The sequence below is a fragment of the Sebastes umbrosus genome, chromosome 11 (genome assembly GCF_015220745.1).
Source record: "Sebastes umbrosus isolate fSebUmb1 chromosome 11, fSebUmb1.pri, whole genome shotgun sequence".
NCBI classification, from domain to species: domain Eukaryota; kingdom Metazoa; phylum Chordata; class Actinopteri; order Perciformes; family Sebastidae; genus Sebastes; species Sebastes umbrosus.
In genome coordinates this window covers 19624782-19648390 of record NC_051279.1, presented here as the reverse complement: position 1 = coordinate 19648390, position 23609 = coordinate 19624782, and the positions used below count along the sequence as shown (strand labels likewise).

Genomic DNA, 23609 nt, shown 5'->3' with positions numbered 1-23609 from the left:
AAACGGGTAGGATGACGGTGAACAGTGGATATAAGAGATGGTTAGGTTGTGTGTGTTAGAAGAAAAAAAAAAGGATTTAGGGTAATCTGCCTGTTTGTTCTGTCGGTTTGTTTTGTCTTCCGTTACAGGGGAGGGTGAAGGAAGAGGGCGGATGGGAGGAGATGGAAGGCTTATCCCTCCGTCTGAGTCAGCCGGCGTCATCTTGTGTCAGAGCGTTGACCTCAAATGGCTGCATTTGCAAGTCCCACCTGTTTATCTTGGGGTCAGGTCTTGAGGTCGCGCAGTAGTGAAGCCTGGCATAACGTTTGCCAACTACAGTGATGATGTTTGCACTGGGCTGCAAAAGGCCACACAGTCAACACCTCTGAAAAGGCAAAGTTCTCTTCTTCTCTAACCAGTCGCCTACCCCCCCCCACCCCTGTCTTTAACTAGGACACCCCATCAATCTTTGATAATGTGCCGTGTGGGTCTCTCCTGTGTGACCAGGCTGATGAGACATCACAGCAGGGATTGATGTATGAAACGCAGCCTCCGAATGTAACTGTGATATACTGGACCGTTTCAAGTCAAGTTTGACCTTTTTTTCCCGGATATTAATCGCTGCGGTGAAAGAATATATGTGTGATATATCCCTCCCCCAGGAGCTCCGCACACTTTATTCTTTGGCATGGGGCTTCTTCTTCTTCTATACCTTTAGCTTAGTGGAGGTGGGGGCTGCCAAAAGTCCCCCAGAGCTGCAAAACAACAGGATGTGGGACGCAAAATATTATTTTATAAGCGGATGGGTTTATTGTTTCTATTAAAATGCAGCATTACTCTATAAAGCTGCATTTCCCCCCCTCCCCTTGACACCCGGAAACACATCCTCAAAGCGAGAACATGAGAGAAGGATCTTTCATCCCTGCATATCTTTCCTGGCGTTTACTGCTGGCCTTATTAACGGAGCTGTGAGTGACGGAGGCAGAGTGTGCCGGGAGAATCTCAGGGGGCTTTGATGGAGGCAAGCGATGGAGCTGCAGCAAGCTGAGGGCAAGATCATGCTTGCGTTTATCCGCTCAAGATGCTTTGTAAAGTTCTTTGTCTGCGTACGGTTTTTCCCTAACGCTCCTTTTACTTCTCCGTATTGTTTTTCTCAAACGGCCACCGGTTGGACTAGTGCTGCATTCTGTCCTAATCATACCATGGCATTTCAGATTACCTCAGAGTCAACTGGGTGTGAATAGGTCTTTGTCATGCTGGGTGGGTCGCCTCATTGACTGTGAAACCCTGGACATATGGTGGCTGTGTGTTGGGATGTGTCGTGGCGGAGAATGCCGTGGGTTGGGCCCTTGACCCCTGCTTGGCCTTTTGACACCTTACCGGCTGCACCGAAGTCTGTGGCTTCTTAATGAACTTAAACACTTCATTGTGCCGCTCTGTTTCTGGGGTGTGTTTTCTTTACTCTGGATGAAGAATGTAGGCTTCGCAGTAGGGGCAGATGTGAGCTATGTGACTGTTTTACCAAACGTGCAACACGCGCCCTTTTCCTCGGGCTGCAGTGACACACACAGATGGACACACACTTTGTCTGTAACGCATTGTTTGCGCGGTAGCAGGAAAGCTACACCGGACGGTATCTTTGATGGCCAGGCTTCTACAGAGAAATCTCCTTTTGTCCCGGCACGATAAGACTATTAATTAAGGGGACGTCTAGCGCTTCCATTCCACTGTGGTGACATTACCACCCAAATAGAACCACTTTACACAGGGAATGACTTCTATCCACAAGTCTAGTCACACTACAAAGACAACAAACTTTAAACTTTTGAAACGTGTCTCTCAAGCTCTTTTCTCTCTATCTGTCTGTTTGCAAAACAAGACTTTCTTTGCAGGTCACATCTACAGAATGGCCTCAGGTTTTGTGACTGATAAACAATTGGAGCGTTACAGGCTCTTAAGCCCATCTGGCGAGATGATCGATCATTAGACAGAGTGTGGAGATAACTCCCTCAGCTTCCCTGCTGGCTACCGCTGATCCCATATCACCCGCGCAGGATATGGTATGAATCACAGGAAGTTGAGATCAATCTATAGATTGTGCCGCTTGATTACAAATGAAAAAAAAAAAATCCCATTTGGCTTAGCCACTCGAGTGCCTCGGAGTCTGGCTGCGCTTGTGTGAATGTGTGGGCGACTAGCGCATCCACGTGTGTAAAATAATAGCTTTTTAACTTTCTCCCTTTTAAAGATTTCTGATATTTGTTGAGCCCTCTCTACAATCTGTCCTACCTTCATTCATTTACTTTGTTCGGTCCATCCTGCTCTTAAATCTGCCTTCTCGAGGGAGTCGTCTTTTAAATCTTAATTAAAACAGACTCCAAAACCCCCCCACCCTCCCAGGGGCTGGCTGAAAGCAGCTTAGAACAATCAAGAGGACGGATTAGAAGTGAGAAGAAAAGAAGAGAAGAGGAGACGCAAGAGGAAGGGAGGAGGGGAAAAATAACAACAACGAGAAGGGAACGTCTGAGGAAAATATTGAGAGGAGAGAGGAATGACCCCTTTCCTTCATCCCCCTGATCCTCTCTCCTTCCCCCTTCGCTCTGTCTCTCCCTCTCTCTCTCTCTCAGGGCTCAGGAGTCTTGGCCTGACCTATTGACATTCAGCTTCTCGGCAGATTAAGCAGCGAATGGAGCCTCTGGAAAGGGTAAACACACTGGAGGAACAATGACCAACAGGCGGCAACCTTATTGGATTCTAATTAACTGCCAGGAGAGATGGCTGGGGGCATGTTAAGTGCTGTGGGACGCAAGTTAGAGCCCCGAACCTTAAGTACCACAACTCACATCACCTACGCTCGCCTCCTTTCTTGTAGGTTGTCTTCCTTCATCTCCCTCTGTATCTCTCCATCCTTACTGTTCTTCTTTCTTTCTTTCAATCTACTTGGCTGCTGCTTCACATATGGCCCATGAGAACGACAAACAGAGGCTTTTAAAAAGCACTCCTCCGAGAGCTATTTGCCATCCCTCTTTCACTGGGCTACCTCTCCCTTTCTCCTCTTTTTTTTTAACAAGGTGGAACGAGGCTCATCCCCCAGAGGTAGCCGTTTGAGCGATAACGTTAAAATGGGCTGAAAAACTGGGAGAGATTATTTGATATTGAACAGATTGAATTATCTGGAGTGAGGGAGGGGGGATTGAAGGAGAGCGAAATCATTTTTTTCTGCGTCGCCCGAGGGAGGTGCGCTACCGGGGGGGAGCTAAACGGGAAGGAGCCGAACCTCAGTGGTCACATATCTGGAAAAAATGTCTGCTTCTTTTTCCTTTTGTGCTCCTATCCCAATTAAACAGGACACTAATTTGAGTGTGAGTCCAAGCAGGTCTCCCTATATGTGTGAACTTTCTCACTGGTGCAGTGGGTCCTCTGTCTTTTGAGTGGTCCCCTGATAAGGCCAACTCACAATGGTGCTGTGGTTTCCAGGGTCCCCTATATGGAACCACACGCACTAATTAGACTGCTCCCATTAATGTTGGTGTGAGAGAGGGCCTTCACGGGCACAGAAGAAAAAAAAAGAAGCAGTGCCCTGCTAGAGACAGGCCATCGTCACCTCAGCAGGCATATAAAGCAATTCATTAATTGGTGTGAAAACACACATGGAGCCACACATGTGCAAACACACACTCCGACACCGCGGCGTGAATACACACACTAATGTTATGGGTATTCCATGAACCCGTTGCTTGTTAACACATTACCTGGGATCAAAGAGGCAAAGGCTGGAAGGAGAGCGGACTAGAGGAGTCATTATTTGTCAAGGAAAATTGCAGCCCAGTGTTATGTTTGTCCCTCGGCAAACCTGGCAGAACGGAGGTTTCATCCGCACCACAAAACGGATGGATCTCCTCTCTCGTTACCATCATGTGATGCGAGACTCTTTGAAATCCTCCGAGTACTTTTTTTTTTTTAATCAAAGCTGGGAGGAAATGAATCGGAGCTTCAGTTGTGATCTGAGCCCGAAGGTATAAAAGGGAATCCACATGACCACTGTCCATTTCCACACCATTACAGCAACAGTCATGGCTGTAATAGGTTGAATTGGGCCATTGATTTCTCTCATGCACCCTCTCTTTCACCCAAAAAACTAGTCTGTGCCAGTTCTGAGATACGCCCAGTTCTTTTTAACAAAACATCACATGCTCAAAGACAGCTCACACAAAACTTAAACCTTGGCCCTATAAAAGACACACACACACACACACAGCCAACACAATATGTCCCAGCTTGAGTTCCTGGGGAGTTAAACAAAGGACTGAGTTTAAATTGGCTTTTAAAGAACTCCCCGGCACAATCAGGGAGTCGACTCCAGCTATACTATAGTGTGTCAGAGGACTGTTAGGAGAAAGAAGAGTAGTTAGGCCAGAGGTCTATAGTGCGGTGAATGGCTAATCTAAAGTGTGACGGCTCAAGAGCTTCCCTCGACCGGCTTCAATGGGACTCCAATCAAGCCTGACTGCCCCTCAATCTCTGGTCAGCTGTTTTAACTGGCTTGTGATTGAGTGGCTTCATTAAGGGCCTATTTATCTCCCCCTGTATCGCAGCCCTGAAAGACTGGTGACATGCTCAACACACCCACGCGCCGCCTACGCGTGAACCTGAGCAGATGCACAAACTGCATTAGCACGCGCAGAACATTGGGAAACACAACAATTGACTACCTCAGAACATGGTGCTTTTTCTGTTAGTTGAAAAAGATGTACAATCTCTCTACTGGTTTTAACACACTTGGACAACATCTTCTCGTCAACTTTCTTGCAGAGCGCCACCAGCTCTCTCTAGAAAACTGCCTGTGATACCTTCGAGGGTATGTTGAAGTGTAATACCGCCTGAGCAAAATAGCAGGCCAGGTCAAACCATGACCCCACACAGACAGAGACCCTCCCAAACAAGCCACAACAAACAGCTTTCTGTAGCTACTCTCTGCCTTTGATCTGAAGAAGCAAGAGATCTGTCTCCTCTTTCCTCTCTTCTCTTTTGCCCTTTTCTCTCTTTCTTCACGACATCTCCTTATATCTCTCTATCCCCTCCCGCTGAGCAGGTGTATTAAATGAGGTGACTATTCCAGCAGCATTGGGCCGCACCTCAAAGTGCAGCCTGTGAAGAGGGCTTTTCTCTCCCTCCCTCTTATCTTTTATCCCTTCCATCGGCCCACTCTCCCTCTTCCTTTCCCTTTATCCTTCTCCATCCCCTTTACTTCTTTCAACGCGTTCCCTCGCACTCTTGAATGTGAAATAGAGAGGGCCGTGCATGCCTCTCATCTATTTGAATTCATCTACACCTCCCTGTCTATCTCCCTCTGTGCATCTCTCTCTCGGCCTATTGTCTATTTAGCCATACGTCTAATTATGCTGTCTCACTTATGTAATTAGCGCAAAAATAAATGGCCGACGTAGTGTTGTCTCTCCCCCCCTTCGCCCCTCCCGTCGCAGGCTCTGAGAAAACAAATTATGGAGAACAATAGGTACAAATGGCTTCTGCACCAAACCACATGATGGATGCAGCCTGGGTTCCCTGCATCTCATCCCTTCCTTTTTCCTCGCTTACTCTCTTTACTCTCCCTCCCTTCTCCATTATCTCCAGCACTACTGTATATGTCTCTTTCTGGAAACAGGGGGGGGGGTAAGGGGGGGACTTGAGCACTCTCTCGCCCAACTACCCTATCATTGTATGGCTGTATCATCTGTCTTCCCTTCTTGGCACTGACACTATATTCACACTGACATCATATTAGGCAGGGTCCTTTTTCTACCCCTTTCTCTCTGCTCCACTCTCTCTTTCCCTTTCCCCTGCTGTTGTCTCCACTGGCACTCTCCTCCTCTCCTCTATATCCCCCAGAGCATTCTATACACCACGACTGAAAAAGCAAACGCCTGGGACTTTCTAAAGCAAACAGCCAGCATCCTGTGCCGTAGCCCCATCTGTGGATAGTCTGAGCAGGGAACAATCAGTCCCTCTCCTCCGCTGCCTCGTTCTCTTTCCAGCCCCCCTGGGATCTGCGCGGCGCTAGGATGCCTCAGTCAGACGGGTGCAATGTGCTGGAACAATGGTTGGGCTGCTTCCTCCAGGAGGGGTGTTATAGGTTCACCTCAGTCAGCTTGGGAAGCACTTAGCCATGTGTTCTTGCCCTCCTTGCTGCAGCTTCACAGGAATGTGGCAGAAGCAGAAGAGCCTCCCACTATACACCTTCCTCACCTCACCCTCATACAACCCCCCTCCCTATCCACACTCACACAGTGACACATGCACGCACACAACCACTTTCTGCATGTCCAAGTGGACACCTGAGATCTAATGTTTAGCCCGAGGTGCTGGAATATCAACTTTCTATTAATCCCCTTCAGACTTGCAGTCTGTTACACCTTTGTTGTTTTTTTCACCTCAGCCACGCTGGAAAGAAAAACAGCAGGTTTGGTTTACACCAATACAAGCGTATCCATTACCTGAAATGCTAGGCTCCTGGCAGTAAATCCCTTTGACCCCTCTCTGCCTTCCTTTTCTCTCTGTCTCTCTCTCTCTCTCTCTCTCTCTCTCCCTACCCCCTCTTCTCACGCTGAGCCCATTGGCGTTTCTGCATCGGCTTTCTTTGGCCTCAACAGACGGCGGGGGAGAGACACACCTTAACCCCCCTACCGGTCCAACCACCACCCACGCACTTCACCATTCCTCACGTCTCCACACAGCTCAATAACATTAACATGTTTCGCCATTGAGGGAGCCGCAGTTAAAAGCTCGATCGATGCGCTTTGACTGACACCCCTCAGTTGATAGCAAATTGGCTGCCTTCTATAACAGACCTCCCAGGGTGAGTTTCTCAGCCACGTCCGAAATGGAAAAAATGGAAATAAACGACGTCTCTCCGAACCTTTCACCCAGCCTCCTACAACAGCACTTCAGTATTTCATTGTGCAGAGGAAGAAGAGGCCGAGCCACAGACAACCCACTATTTTGGTTAATGGTTGAGTCACTAACACGATATTAGCCCTGCATGGCATTCCAGGCAGTATGAACAGTCAGGAAGGAGAGATGAAAAGAAGAATAAGAAGAAGGGGGTGGGGGGGGGTTGGACTTCAAGTAACGAGTAGTTGGAGCACTTAGTCCCACAAGTGTACGCACTGCTTCCTTCACTAATAAAGTGAGCAGCAGGCAGGCGATCTCTTGTTTCCTTGAATGTGTTTTTAGCCCTAGTTGGTTAAGGAGATGACATGTCCTGATTGCTGGAGCATCATTAATTAGACAGTTGGACTTTGACTAATCGCTCCAGAAAGGGCACACAGCCCTGAAGATGCCAAACACTCATCTCAGCTTATCATCCTCTGCCCCAGTGTGTGCCCTTGACCTCTGTGTATGTTTGTGTGTGTGTGAGGATGTTGCTTTCCGTGAGCTCCTCATCGTGAGTCATTTCTGGATGATGTGCACATGCCACAAGCCCTGGTGCACCCAGCTAAATATTTCAGATCTCCTATTTAGCAAGTGCCACTGACAATCAAATTTCCTATAAGTGGAGTAAAAAAAAAAGAGGCGTTAAATAAATCACAATAGTGTTGAATGAATGTTGTCTGATGGTATTCCTAACTGAACTTGTCTTTTTCCTTCTCAGCTGCCAGAATCCTTCTCCAACAGAGCTATCTTTAATACAAGGTTAAGGAACACGGCTGGTGAAGATAACACGGGAACAGATATTGCTGCAACGCAGAAGATAAATTTCAATTTGCTGTTGCTTTCTGTGTCTCGGCAGGAGATATGAAATTCTTGTCTTGCCTGGCGAGGAATTGATTGGAAAATAAAAATGAATGTGTGGTCTAGTATGTCTGCAATTTTTTCCTGTTGTATGTTGCTTTCTGGGCTTAGGGTCTCTTGAAATGGTGATACATCTCCCCAAAGGATCTGACACTTGAATTTTAGGGGGGAGATAAATGCAATCCAAGTCTTTCTTAAAATAGCTGCTACTGTATAAACGTGACTGTTTCCCTTGGGGGGCTGTTTTAATGACATGCACAGAATCCCTGTTTCTCTATTCTTTCCATTACTGTGTTTGTACAAAAAAAATAAACAAGTTTGCGCCTCTCCACCAGTCGCTAAGCTGATGATGTACGCCGCCTGAAGTGCTGTATGGGGGAAGAAGACTCCAGGCGGTGGCAGGAAGCTGACACGGCCCCTCCATTGTCCCATTCCCTGTCATTTCCTCCCCGGATCCTCCGACTGCCCCAGAGGAAGACAAGGTGAGGATGTGCAGACACAGACACAAGGAGAAAGCAAAGACAAAAAGAGGATGGGCGGGTAGAGGTAAAAATAATACTGGAAGAGGCCAAGTGCCATCCACAGTTTGCTACCTGGCTTTTTTTGGCTTCCTGTGTTGAGCCATACCAGCGTACACATCCAGTTAAGTTGCTAACAGCTGATAACAAAAGCCTCGGGACACATTGCCAAGTTCTTTATCTGTGTTTACCCGCATGGCAAAGCTGATTAGAGACAGGCAACATTATGAAGCCCCCATTGTTTCCTTTCTCCTTCCAGTTTTTCCTTCCGTACACGTATACAAGTGCGTGTGCAGGAAGGGGGTAGTGGGAGGATATCTGTTTATGAAGAAGGGCAGGAAGACAATGGCGTGTGTGCAAAGACACGTCTCCAGGATGAGAAGAAACAGCAGGCCATTGTTTAAGATCTTGATCATTCATTACTGTCTGTCTGCTTGTGCGTGCCTGTGGGAGTGTGTCTGCACATCCGAAAGAAAGTGAAAATCTAGAGGCTTTGTGCAAGAAACTTTGTAGTTTCTTTAAAATGGGCAGCAGAACAAAAAACATAGACTGTATATAAGAAGTGGATGTAGTCCCTGTGACGTCACCCATTGGTTTGTAGACTGCCGTTTTGAAGCCTCGAGTTCAGCATTTTGGCCGTCGCCGACTTGGTTTTTCATGTTAGTGACACAAGAAGTTGTAGCTAAGTATAAGACGAACGAATAAGACGTTTTAATGCGACCAAAAAAAGGTTATAATTAACTGTCATGAACTGAAAACACACTGTGAAATTGTTAAATTTGTAAAACGGAAAAAAAAGAAAACTCCAAGACCGGACCATCACAAAGTAGCCACACTGTTTTATGGTCTATTTGACTCTAAATGGGACCATAATTTACTAAATGAACATCATTCTGTATTGAAGAAGACTTGAAACTAGAAATTGAGACCATAAACTCATGTTTACAATGTTTACTGAGGTAATAAATCAAGTGAGAAGTCATTTTCTCATAGACTTCTATACAATCAGACTTCTTTTTGCAACCAGAGGAGTCGCCCCCTGCTGGCTATTAGAAATAATGCAAGTTTAAGGCACTTCCGCATTGGCTTCACTTCTCAGATCAGAGGTACCCCTTTGACTAAAATACATATCTTGGATATAGATTACAGCTATAACACATAGACAGATCTTTACATTTTATTTGTGGCCACAGGTGCATCTCGAAAATTCAGATACAGTGCCCAATACAACACACCCCAGCAGCAAACCCATTACGCAGAGCTCACATAGACAGGAAATCAAAGTAGGCCAAAATTCATCTATATCTTTGCCATGACTGTCTCCTAAATAATGCAAGACACTTCTGTTCGAGACTGTTCGGATTCTGCTGCGTCGGCACTATTGTGCACCTCGTATCTTAACACTCCTCGTCGGCTGGCTGGGGCTCTCGCCTTCAAAACTTTCTACACCTATCCTCAATCTCTTTGTATCACAGAGGATTGAAATTGATAGAGGGGGGAAAAATGGGAAACTAAAAAAGGAGAGATTCGAGAGTATGTTTGTGTGTGTGTTAGTGTGTGACAGAGAGAGCGAGAGAGAGAGAGAAGAGGAGTAACAAGATGGAGAAAAGGTTAACGATGCTCAGCAGTCTTCCTCAGTGTTTCCCCGCTGCTTGTCAGCTTAATCATCGAGACGCTGGTGGTGACACATCCGAGTCTTATCCCTGCAACAAGACTCACCTCGCTCCCCAGCCTCATCTTAAACTCTGTTTCCCTCTGACTCCCTCCACAAGAATTCAAAGAGCTGGTTCATAAAATATGCACATTTCCCCAAAACCAACCTCTTGGGCCGTGCTGCCACCGCGTCCGCAAACACGTCGGCACAGCGTGAGGAAAAGACAGATCTCTGGTAATGGGAAAGGGAAGGATGCTGGGGTGGGGAGGAGAGGGCTTGGTCAGGGGCTTATCACTCCCCCCCCTCCCCACCCCCGGCTACATATCAGTTCTCTGTTTGTGCCAGTGTGTGCTTGCATTAAATATGTGTGTGAACAGGCTTTCAACCCTCGGTGAAAAGTCTGCCAGCCGCCTCCAGCCCATTAAGCAGATATGCTCTCATGTCCTCCTGTCCCATATAGTCACACATTCTGCAGCCGGGGCAAAAGAGTTGTGAGAAGAAGCAAAGGTGGAAAATTTCCACGGCGTCACACTATGGTGAGACATGAGTGGCGACACGACTTAAGAAGGAAGGGAGAAGAAACTTGTAATCTCGGCTCGCAGCCTTTGAACTCGGCCCGATGAGACGCAGGCGACCCAAAGCAAAAAGGTTCCAAAGGAGAGCTCACTGAAGATTACTCAGAATACTGATGCAGTGTGGAATCCAATTCCTCCGAGAGCCCAGGGGACTTTCTGAGAAAGTAAATTATCTGTGTTGTACAAGACTACATACATAGAAATGTATGCTTTTATGCCATAGACATATTTTCAAAGTGAAGTCATGTGCTGTGGCCAAATTTTGACTGTGAGAGAGGCTCAATAAATGAGGTCCGGGGTCTCTTAGGTTCTAATTAGGGCAGCTGTTACCATTTTCATTATTTGTGTGTGTGTGTGTGTGTGAGAGGGGTTGTGTGTGCATGTGAGTTGGGGTCATTGAGGGAGGGGAGAATATGCCACTGTCTGGCTGCCTACCGCCCCTTCTCATCCAGCTGTTGCTAGTCTGTCAGGGAGCAGAGGTCCACTGGTGTCATGTCCCTCCCCCAGAGCTTTGAATAATGACAAAACCATGCGGAACCGCGGCTGAAGGTAAAGATGTACTCCCAACAAATGGCTATTAAGCACGCTTTGCCATTTGTGATCTTGATAGCTGGCGGAACGGCATGCGATTCAGTCTGGAAGCCACAAAACGCTGCTTATAGAGAAGTAAAAAAGGGGGATTTTGATTTCATTAATCCATCCTTTGTCTGCTCCCAGAAAACACACAGATCTGCGTATTCCACTCGCATTTAAATCTAATTAGTTTTCTCTCAATGTGTTAATACCATGAAGTAGTTTATCAACAACTCTGAGAAATGCTGATAAGTCAACAGTTGCTTGGTGTTAATTGCGTCAAGACATTTACAGCACTAAATCATTAGAGTACACTTAACCAGCTGCTCAGAGAGAGCCTGCTTGTTCCATGATGATTATATTTAAACTAGATGTTCTGTTCTCTCTGGCTGGTGTTAATTATAGGATCACTTTTTATAATAAGATTGCCATTGTGATATACATGAGGTTGGAAGACATGCATCAAATTAATGCATTGTTTTTCAAAAAGCAATTAATGGATGTTCTTTTTTCCATTAAAAAAACAACTCATAGGGTGGTTTGAGTATAAGATATTAATTTTTTGTTGTTGTTATAAGGATTTACAAACAAACTCCTGGAGGCAACTGGATTCTGCAAACAAAAAGCGTGTGGTGTGTGCGTGGTGTTGGTGGTGGTGTTGAGGAGGGCAGACAGGTGCGTTATGTCTCTGCTTGTCTCCCAAAAAAACAAATGTCCCCCCTCTCTCTCACACTCTCTCTCTCTCTCTCTCTCTCTCTCTCTCTCCCTTTCTTACTCTCTCTCTTTCTATCTGCCTCGCTCCATCACATTTATACCCGCGAGACTGCGCTGCTCCTCATGATAGACCATGCACCCTTTTATCTGTTTTACGCACCGCTCATAGTGACCAAGACTGTGATGGATTACGACTCAAGGAGGGGAAAAAAACTTGAAACCCGACCAATAACGGCCCAGTATAGCAAACATTATCTCCACATCAGTTTTTTTTTTTTTGTTTCATGGAAATCAATCTGGGGGAGCACGGACTTACTATACTTCAGGAGGGAAAGAAAGAAGGATGCGGAGCACGCGCTGTATCACCTCTCAGCATCATCCAAGCATCTCATCCTCATTTTAAAAAACACCAATTGTGAATGAACGCTTGTGCACAGTCCGGAAAAAAGGCATCCCAAAAATCTTTTAAGTTCAACTTTCGGTTCGTGCAACCTCATCCACTAAAAACACAGAGACAGTCTCTCTCTCTCTCTCTCTCGCACACATCCAAAAATCTGAACCAGAACAGAAACAATCACCCGCATTATTACGCAGTGCCATTATTCACCAGTGCTCCGCATCTCCTCGCAGACAGTGAAACCTCCTGTTGTATAATCACTCTTTCAAAACTAATTAAACATTTACCGGCAATTAACAAGCAGTGGATTGTAGCACTGCAGCATATATACCAGTCAACCAACGGCGCACTGGCTGGCTGGATGGCTTGACGCAGCGCGCCACAGAGTGTGGAGCAGAGCGCGGTCCACATCCTCTCCATCAATAAAGACAACCTGCATGCTCAATTATATCAATAACGAACAAAAGCACGTCTTACCTGTGGCCATAAGGCAAAAGATGAGGTATAACGCCGTCATGTTTTAGCAGCTCTGGCCGCTGATTGTGTTGCGTGGAAGGATTCACTCGCTCCGTATATATATACAGTATATATATATATATGCGGTGGCTGAGCTGGTTATGGTTCCACCACCGGACAAGCGCGCTGCTGGGATTCGTCTATAATAGCATCCAGTTTAAAGGAATGACTCTGAATGGTCCGAACAGTTTGTAAACTCTCAGTTAGAAAAGCATCTCCATAGTTGGTGTAACTTTCCCCCGCTGCTGCACCAGCTTCTTCTTCTTCTTCTTCTTCTTCTCCTCAGACTCCTTGTCACAGCTGTTACCGCTCACTGCGCGCTCTCTCTCTCTCTAACAGTCCATTAGTGAACCTGCATGCGGGTTTTCAATCAGCAGCCTCGTCCACAGTCCAACTCTTCTTCAACCTGCTCCTCGAGCATGCCCCAGCGCTCCAAAGCGATATCTCTCCTCCTCCTCCTCCTCCTCCGACTAGTGCGCAGTGATGAAGACCCGGTGAAGTTGAAGCCTCCCTCTCCTCCGCTGCTGGAGTCTCTCAGTCTGTTTCCCACTGTAACACACTCTCACTGCTTCTCTCACTGCTCCTCTCTCTCTCTCTCACACACTCTCCTCTCTCTTCCTCTGTCGGTCCCTACTGTTTACTTCTCATTCCCTCTTGCCAATAGGAAATGCGCACTGACAGTCATCTGGTAGGGAGGGGTGGTGGGCTACACCAAATCTGGCAGCTCTGAGTGTGAGGAGCCCCTCTCTGCCAGGGGGGTCCAGCAGGCCCCCCTCCTCCAGGGCCCTGCTATTGGCTGAGCAGGGCGTCACTGGGAGGGTGTTTAAAACACTTCTCCTGAGTTAAATGACTGCTCTATCATTTTAGGGTGGAGGAGCCCCACATGGAGACTTCAATCCCCATTCATGTGGTCCCTGTTTTGTTGTAATCTAGAGATACATTTTTAAACATGCCACTCCAAATCACCCATAGGCAGTGGTGGAAGATCTTTTTTACTCAAGTAAAAGTAGCAATATCAAAGTGTACAACTGCTACAAGTAAAAGTGCTGCATTCAAAATCGTTTAAAGTTGCATCAAAATATACTTGAAGTAAATCAAGTAAAAGTGCATTGTACAGAATGGCTCATTTCAGAATACTATATATTATATTGGATTATAATTATTTTATGCATTGATATGTAGCCTACATAATGTTGAAGCTGGTGATGTGTTTTTTATGAATTCTAGTTTGTATCATTAATCTGAATTGGCAATGTAGCTAGTACTTAAAGGTAGGCTTTCAAATAAATGTAGTGGAGTAAAAAGTACAATATTTACCTCTGATATGTGGAGTAGAAACACGGGGAGGGTGTTTAAAACACTTCTTCTGAGATAAATGACTGCTCTATCATTTTAGGGTGGAGGAGCCCCACATGGAGACTTCAAATCCCCATTCATGTGGTCCCTGTTTGTTGTAATCTAGAGATACATTTTTTTAAATATGCCACTCCAAATCACCTATAGGCAGGGGTGGAAGATCTTTTTTACTCAAGTAAAAGTTCAGTTCAGTTCAGACAACTTTATTTATCCCCAAGGGGGCAAATCATTTGTACCATTCCCAGTCCATACATCCATACATACAACAGACAACCAATAATTAGTTAAGTCAAAGGAAACATATTAAAGGCATGGGGGCAGTTGGAGGGACAAGTTACAATAAGAACCATATAAATACATAGGATTATGGCAATAAAAGCCCCCCGAAAAAGAAACAATATATAAGAACAACATATCTTAAAGTTCCTCTAAATAACAGTCATTTAAAATGGGTATGGTCTGCGTTCAGCAGCTTAACAGCAGAAGGGATAAAGGACTTGGAGTAACGATTTGTGTTCCTTAAGGTCACATTATAACGTCGGCCTGAAGGCATCAGAGAGAATTCAGCCGAAAGAATGTGATCTGGTTGGCTGATAATTTGTTTTGCTTTCTCAGCCACCTGTTTCTCCCAAATTGTGCCCAAGTAGCAATACCAAAGTGTAAATCAAGTAAAAGTCCATTGTACAGAACGGCTCCAAATCACTCCAAATCACCTATAGGCAGTGGTGGAAGATTTTTTTTACTCAAGTAAAAGTAGCAATACCAAAGTGTACAAATACTCTGTTACAAGTAAAAGTACTGCATTCAAAATTGTTTAAAGTACAAAAGTACTTGCATCAAAATATACTTGAAGTAAATCGAGTAAAAGTGCGTTGTACAGAACGGCTCATTTCAGAATAATTTATGTTGGATTATAACTATTTTATGCATTGATATGTAGCCTACATAACTTTAAAATGTTGAAGCTGGTGATGTATTTTTTATGAATTATATTTTGTATTATTAATCTGAATTGGCAATGTAGCTAGTAATTAAAAGTAATTTTACTTTTATACAACTTTTTTTAATCATGTTTGCTCCAATTCTACCTACTGCAGCTTTAAGTACAGTACATGAGTAAATGTACTTAGTCACTTTCCAACTACTGTCTAAAGGAATATTACAGTATTGTGGTACCATTCATGGTGACTATAGCTGGATATAAACCTTTATTTTCAGAATATTCCATTATTAACCCAAATCCATGTAGAGCATCTTAATTTCACTTTATAATTTGTGATACAATCATGAAGAGACTTAACAATATGAGTTGAAGTAATGTTCAGTCACTAAACTTCATGCTCACGTTTAAAAAATGGTATTAACAGACTTCCCACCATGCATTATTTTTGTCATAACTATACATAAACTTTAGCTTCTTCTCTATGAAGTTACAGAACAATCCTTCGCTTTAGTCAATCGTGGGTCAATTTCTGATTAAAAGGAAATTTAACTGTTGAAAATTAGCATCCTGTTCAATCCCTTCCCTCCATCACCCAACAGATTTGGAAATGAATTAAGGTGAATTATGTGTAAGCAGTTGCGTTAGCGCAGAATCGGCTGCAGATGTTTTCCCAATGGTGAAACGATCACTTGACTCTAAAACCTCTTGAAACACTTGAAAGAATAAATCATCAATTACTGGATTAAACCAGTAAAACTGTCAGCATTAACTACATCTGCTGATGTCTTTTGTTTGCTCTCTACTTCCCCCCCCGAAACAACTAATGTTATTTAGCCTAACTATGTATTGCTATTTCAGTTAACTCACAAATGAGGTTGTTTTAAACTGAAGTACCTTTATGCAGTGTAAGTCCATCGGCTTATTGAGTATTTTTGCTAATTATTTTCTTTGAAGTTGACTAAAAACACACTTTTTTTCAGGTGCAGTTTGATCTAAAATCAGCCTATTGTTCATTGTCGTACAGTGGGCGCTAAAATGAACAGAGAACAGAATCATTATCATATTTCAACAAAAAGCTAAGGCTTTTCTAAAGAGATGAAAACAGTGCAGTCTATCACTTGGCCCGTGGCTGTTTATAGGCTTGTTCTTTGATGTCGTTCATTAGTTATTCAAGGTTCTATTGATTAACCAAAATAATAGGCCTCGCAGTCATCTGGTTAATCAGTCTTTCACTTGTATGTGTATTGTACCAAGAAACGACTTAATTTAATGTTAACACATCCCCGCCCTTCACACACACACACAAAAACACTCGCACACATGTGCTCTGTTAACTCAACCAGGTGGTTAGGCTCCACAAGACTGAAAAATTCATCAAAGTGTGTTGATTTGGACACTGAGGACTTCAGCATGTGTTGGTTCCAGAAAACATCATCCACGAAAAATAAGAGTCTTTTTCTTTTTGACATTTTGCGCTGCATTTAATTAAAGGCTGAACCGCACAATGATTAGGGCTCGCTCCTCATGAGGGTTACCCCCCTCCCTCCAAACAGTAGTTCTCAAACCCCGGGGCTGGCCTTCCTGTTTATTGCCTCCCTGTAATGCAAACATAAGGGTCCCCTGCCAGTAAACACATGTTGATGGAAGAAACAGCTTGCACAGCTGGGAAGCCAAACCCAGGTTAGTGTGAGTGAGCACATGGGTAAATGAGCGTGTCTGAATGTGTGTGTGAGCATGTGCAGGAATAGATTTGTGTTTGTTGTTTTTAACATATGTCAGAGTGCGATTCAGGTTGTGAGTAGGCGCTTGAATGGGAGAGATAGAGAGTAATAAAAATAAATTGTGCTTTTTTTTGTGGTGTGTGTGCGTGTGTTTGTAGGCCACACTGGTGTGCACGTGTGAAACCGTCAATGAGTGACTGACAGCGGGGGGCTTGGGTGAGCAGTAAAACGGCGGGGTGCCTCCACCAGTTGTGTGCTGTGATAATAAAATCAACATCCATTGTGTGAAGTCTGTCACCGGGCACGAGGCTGTGATTGAAATGCATGATCTCCTATGGCTCACACAGATGGACAGATAGACGAGGGCAAAGCAGATGATAACATGCACTAGCATCAGCTTGAGCCAATAGTCTTAATTATGCTGGCCTCCGTGGCATCGAATGGAGGGCGCCCATACTCCCCGAGCTTTTGAGCGTGTGAATAATTTATAAATAAAAAGGGGGTTTTCAGCTGTGGGTTTATTAATAATAAATATGGTTTGATATTTACTAAACTGTTCAGAGGGAGAAAGGGGTGACAGTTAAGACGTCGTTTGCATGGTAATTGTGAGGAGGTAATAAATAAGGCATGAAGTGGAGATATATGGAAATGTGATTCATAGGGAAATGAGAATAATTTAACAAAATATTATCCCAGTCCCTATTTGACCCGGGGGTCAATTAAAAAAGAGATGTCAGTCGTGGTGAGCGGCACGCTGGGCCTTAAAATTACAATCGCTTGCTTTCTCTTTTGTCTTGCTGGAAAGCGGATCTAACGTTCAAGTGGAGGGAAATGTATTCATACTGACACAAACTATGTGTTTAGTTTGAATGAATATTAAACTGAATAAAATCAACCTCATTATCCACTTCAGGAAAAGAAGACGTTTCTCTCTCAAAAGTAAACTCGGTATAACATGAGCTAACAGCTGAGGAATGTGAGTTTTGTTTGGTTTCAAAACCTTCCACTGCTATGGGAAAACTCCACATACTTTTCAATGAAAATACACATTGTGCATGCGTTATAAAACCTTTTATATAAGCGTATGAAATAATCATAGCATCATCATGTATTGTTAAAACACATGCTAATCATTGCCCCCTCCCCCTAATTGAATCTGTATCATAATTTATACGCTTTGTCTTGGGATTTGAAATATGGCCTGCCAGATTGATGCATATTAACTTCCTGCTCTATATACTGTAGTGTATGTTGCATTGTTTGGACTCCTCTAGGGGTCTAAGGTTTATGCCGCTATCCATATGAGAAACATTACACCAGCTTTTACTGTAATTGTGATATTGAATGTTGAGCTGATCTGTGTCAACCATAACTCTGAATGCCGCTACAAGCTCATAACTCATAGGGACATATACCTTTGCTAGGCAGCGGTATCCATCTGCGCAGCTCGGCAAGCAATTCAAAACCTGCTTCCTCTCTCCCATTCCAATAATATGACGTCAGTCCACCACACTGGTTTTGAAATTTGCAATTAAGCGTTTTCTTTATGTGTGATTGACGAGCAGGAGGAGGGCCATTAAAGCTGAACATGGACCCGGGGCTCGCTCTGCAGTCTATAGGACTATTTCCAGCCTCATATCAGATCCATGTCCTCTGCCCTAATATCAGAATATGACTCTGGCCACCCATGGATTTTGTTTTTTGTCTGTAATGAAAGTCGCTCTGGGGATCTGGTTGAGGGATTCTTTTCCTCGGGGGTCAAGGAGAGGTTGAGGCTTCTGGTTCAAGCTGCGCTTAGAAAAGGGTGTGGATTACAGGAATGTGGCTGTTGAACTCTATTTCTACAGATATATAGAAAAGATCTGCAGTCTGACATTACAGTAGTCGTGACTATAGTGACTCTAAGGTATAGAGGCTCACATGCGACAAAAAGGAGGTGAAGCCGCATTCTCTGTAGCTCTGATGCACATTTGCACCAGATTCGACTGTTATCAGGGCGTTAAATAGATATTATCGGTCGCTATAAGCACCATAGATGTGAGTCATTTGGGGCCTACGACGTTGTAAAATTTAAAGTGAAACTTAAAAGCAACACGTTCTAACACGTTATAAAACTGTATGAAACTTTACGTTTTGGACACAAACAAAAAGGCTTCTTTAGGTTTAGACAACAAAACTTCAATTTTTTTAGGTTTAGGCAACAAAATCACTTACTAAAGTTTGGGAAAAAACATCATGTTTTGGCTTAAAATAACTACAATTAAAAAGTGAAACTCAACATTTGTAACCACAAAGACAACTACACGTTTCACACAGAATGTGAATCTCTGCCTCCCGAAACTATCCACCGCCCCCAACCTCCACCCGAAATGGAGTTTCACGCTGTCCATACTACAGCGCCTGACTTCTGCTTCTGCTCCTGTCATAATTACTATGGTCACTAGAGGCTGCTGTCGTGTTCTTTTATACCTTCTTTCTGTAATCTACCACGTGAATAAATGATAAAACCTAGTATTGGGTGGAGTAGACCCCTACTGACCCACATCTATGGGGCTTATAACGACTAATATCGCCTATTTACGAGCCTGACAACAGTCCAATCAGCTGACATTTATCAGGATAAAGACCACTGTTTTGATCAAATTGTCAGGGTTTTAGCTCAGATGAAGATAGTTTTGTCATCATCTAATCTTAAAAAGCCACCTGCCCTCCTTCTTTTCTCAAGCCAGCACTCCATCAACCTGGTGTGCGTTTTCACCCACTTCTTCAATAAAGTAATTACAACATCCCCCAAAATTTAAGATCAGATTGATTGGGTCCTTGGCCAGCCCAGCCGTGTCTTCGCTGATAAGTACAGCAGTAAGCTGTCTAAAATATTCATGCACCGATGCAGAGTTGTTGTCCCTTGATGGGCCTCACCATGTGCAACATCTGTTCCTGATGTCATGCGCGCTCCAGTGTGCCAGAAATGCCCTGATGGCGTCCGTGGCATCTCTGCCGTACTAAGCCGTGTCCAGACACACGGCGCTCCACTCAGCCGCGATAAATATCTGAGACGACGATAGTGATCCAGTCGCCTGGACAGAACTATTGAACACTTCTGCTAATCCATACACATAGATTAGCCACTGCAGTCTCGCACTGAGATCAGCAATTCTGCCGCTCACTGATGGATGTGTCAGTTGATTGTTGGCTCTATCAACAGCTCATGATTATTTGGTGAATATTCCACTATGACTGCTTACACAGTGTAGCACATTCTTATGTGTTATGATACAAAATACTTAGTAAGCTGCCAACACATACACACAGCTCAATAAGAATGTCATCAGGCTGTTCTCAACTTCTGATACACCATTCGTAGCTATACCTATGAAAAGTAATGCACTGTAATTCGTTTATATATCCCACAAAATCAATTTGTGTGTAATCCATGTGAACCAGTAAGTATAAAAAGCGACAAATGCCGTGTAGGGAGGAGGTCGAGGCATGGATGTATAAAGAGAACTGGTTACAGCGTTCATTCTTATTAAAGTTGATCAGTTGTACATGAAGCAAAAAAAGCTTGACTTCCCAGCATAAAATTACCTGGATCATCCGCATCCATGGGCCCATAGAGCAGGCGCAGTAGCGTTTCATGACCCCCGCCTCCCAGCCCGCGGTCTGGGGTTCATTCACATGAACGGAGGAAAGAAAATAACTCTTGATTGGGCTATTAGTGCATTTTACAACTTGTAGGACCTAATGATTTAAATAAGGGCTATTCAAGTGTTCATACTGGGAAGGTGATTTACCTCAAAACAAATTATCCGTTGATTAGCAGACATCTCTTTCCCAATGTAAGTCTATGTGAAAAAGTCTTTGGGGGCCCAATGGCATCACTTGAAGGACACGGAAATCGTAATTCCACCGTTTGGCCACTATGTAAAATTTGCTTCAAAGCCCGGCTCTCTTCCTAGGGGGTCACCCAGGAGACCGGTGTTCGTACCCTGTGTGAAACCAGAAGTCAATGTTGATTTATTTCGTCACGTAACTTCCGTACTTCAGTTATGCCTCTTCCGTAGTGTTTTTAACCCAAACCACAATCTTTTCCTAAACCTAACTAAGAAGTTTTGTTCCCTAAACCTAACTAAGTAGTTTTGTTGCCTAAACCTAACAAAGTTGATCTTTTCCTAACCCTAACTAAGTAGTTTTGTTGCTTTAACCCAACTAAGTAGTTTTGTTGCCTTAACCTAACTAAGTAGTTGTGTTGCCTAAACCTAACTAAGTAGTTTTGTTGTCTAAACCTAACTAAGTAGTTTTGTTGCCTAAACCTAACTAAGTAGTTTTGTTGCCTAAACCTAACCTAGTTGATCTTTTACTAACCTTAACTAAGTCGTTTTGTTGCCTAAACCCAACTAAGTAGTTTTGTTGCCTAAACCCAACTAAGTGGTTTTGTTGTCTAAACCTAACTAAGTAATTTTGTTGCCTAAACCAAACTAAGTAGTCTTGTTGCCTAAACCTAACTAAGTAGTTTTGTTGTCTAAACCTAACCAAGTCGATCTTTTCCTAACCCTAACTAAGTAGTTTTGTTGTCTAAACCTAACCAAGTCGATCTTTTCCTAACCCTAACTAAGTAGTTTTGTTGTCTAAACCTAACCAAGTCGATCTTTTCCTAAATTTAACTAGTAGTTTTGTTGTCTAAACCTGACCGAGTCAATTGTTTCCTAAACCTAGCTAAGTAGTTTTGTTGTCTAAACCTAACCAAGTCGATCTTTTCCTTAATCTATCTAAGTAGTTTTGTTGTCTAAACCTAACCAAGTCGATCTTTTCCTAAATCTAACTAAGTAGTTTTGTTGTCTAAACCTGACCGAGTCAATTGTTTCCTAAACCTAGCTAAGTAGTTTTGTTGCCAAAACCTAACCAAGTTGTTTCCTGTGAAGATGGAAGCTTATTTTGAAAAGACTGTATGCATGTAACGAGTGGAAATTGACATGTGTATCGCGTGTTGTTAGACCTTCATAGAAAAACGCACTTAAGATGAGGAATAACTTTTTGTAAGATATACGAACAGTTTTATGAGGACACACTGCATATAATTCTATTCCAACGTTGTACTTTTATCAATGCAGCAGTCAGAGCCCTATCATACCATTAAAAATACAAGTTAAAGGTAAGCAGCCACATTGTTATGACCAATCCACAGTTTGACACTGACCTCTCATGTCTGTGACATGAAAGAGAGACGATGAGAGGGACAGGGACGGAGACAGAGTCAGCAACAGTCAAGGTGAATCCTGTCCTGGGTACAGTGCCCATACCAGGTCTCAACTACAGTCACAGCTTCCTTCACCAGTGGGCTTGCCTCGCCGTCTGCTGACAATCACATGAATAGGCCACGACTGGCTGCTTGTTTTGTGCCATGATCCCTTGCTGCTCATGCTGCTGAAAAAATAAATAACTCGGCTCTGCACTGCTATAAATAATGGATGACTCGTCCACTGTCACTTTTCATGGCATGTCAAGCCACGGCCTGGCCATTATTAGGGTCTGTCCTCTTCCCCTTTTCTGCCTCTGACTCCAGTTTTGTTATTGTTCTGGTCGACTTGCCTGCACACCTCCTCAGTGGGTCGGCTGTCAGTCTTTCTCTGGGTTAGTGCAGTTGATGGTTGCCACAGAGAAGAAAGAGATGCTTTGGGGGCCTGAAACTAGATGGGTGATACAGCAACAGCAGGAAATCTGGCTTGACCTGGAACAGGTAGCTAAGCACTTTCAGCTAAGATGTCATCCGTCTGCTTGCGTTTGATAACCTGTGCTAAGGCGCTGCCGGGGCTGTTGGGTAGGGATTGACCTCATCATCTTGAGACAGACTCTCTGTCGCCCTCGGACCCAAGAAAAAACTAACAGCGCTCTGCTTTAAAGTCAAAAACAGGTCTACACCAGCTGGCGCAAAAAACAGGAGACGGCTTACTTAAACAGACACACAATATGCCCCGATCCACCCATCCAGCAGGAGAAATCATGGATTATTTACATATGCAGCTGTGTCTGAGAAAAATGAATGAGGAACATCTGGCTGAAGGGAGAGAAAGATATGAGGAAGATTTAGTCATTTGGCCTCTGTAACACAAACACGAGGGTGTGTTGAGAAATCAGAGGCGGATGTTGTTTTAGGGATGAGACACTAAGAAAGTAAAAACACTTTTCGGCTCTTATCAGTTTCAGCTCTCTGTTTGTTCAAAATGTGCTTTGGCGCCACCAGGCCAGGCCTGAGGCGAGTGTTGTCCACCAGCAGCTCTCGGCTCCCGCAGACTGAGCCGGTCTCTCCATCTGCAGAGTAATAGCATCAAATCAAGGCCTGCAGCAAACAAACCCTGACAGATACTCTCATTTGGGATTCACTTTGGGACAGCTGTGGTGCCATCCAAAAGGGGGGACGGAGAGAGGGGGGAAGCCAGCAGTCAGTAATGTATGCAGAGTGTCTGCACGTCCTGGATGACAGCAACACGGGCGCTTGTCACAGGAGACATCAGTTCTACTTAGTCACAGCGCTGCGGGGCAATCCATATGACTGCAGTGCTGTGCGAACTCTATTAATAGTTATCTACCTTTCAGGAGTTATTATGCTGAGTAGGGGATGACAGAGGAATATAATGGAAGAAGTCCCAAATGAGGGAAGGAAACAGGGTCTGCGGAGCATCCTTTGTGCCACTTGGCCCTTTACAACTTAAAGAATCCTCCTCCAATCTCCTCTCTCACCTTACTCCTGTTAGCCTGTGTGGCTGGGCCGCCTGGTGCCAGACCCACAGTTTATGTGAGAGGCATAATAAGGATTAGTTATGGGGCGGGAAGGGGAGAGGGAGCAGAGGGGTAATGGAGGAAAAGATCAGCAG

General features: G+C 44.2%; 1 protein-coding gene across 3 annotated transcripts in view; it reads right to left on the bottom strand.

Moving 5' to 3' along the window:
* The window catches only part of kirrel3l (kirre like nephrin family adhesion molecule 3, like), a 49964-nt gene that overhangs the window by 20538 nt on the left and 5817 nt on the right, over window positions 1-23609 (bottom strand). For 2 of the 3 annotated variants that reach the window (XM_037785753.1, XM_037785755.1), the window contains exons 2-3: window positions 18879-18889; window positions 12679-13325 (exon numbers count right to left, since the gene is read on the bottom strand). In XM_037785753.1, the coding sequence (XP_037641681.1) occupies window positions 12679-12718 (40 nt within the window). In that variant the 5' untranslated portion in view covers window positions 12719-13325; window positions 18879-18889. Of the gene's footprint in view, window positions 1-12678; window positions 13385-18878; window positions 18890-23609 lie in introns of those variants that run through there. The other variant, XM_037785754.1, reaches the window with a different exon arrangement.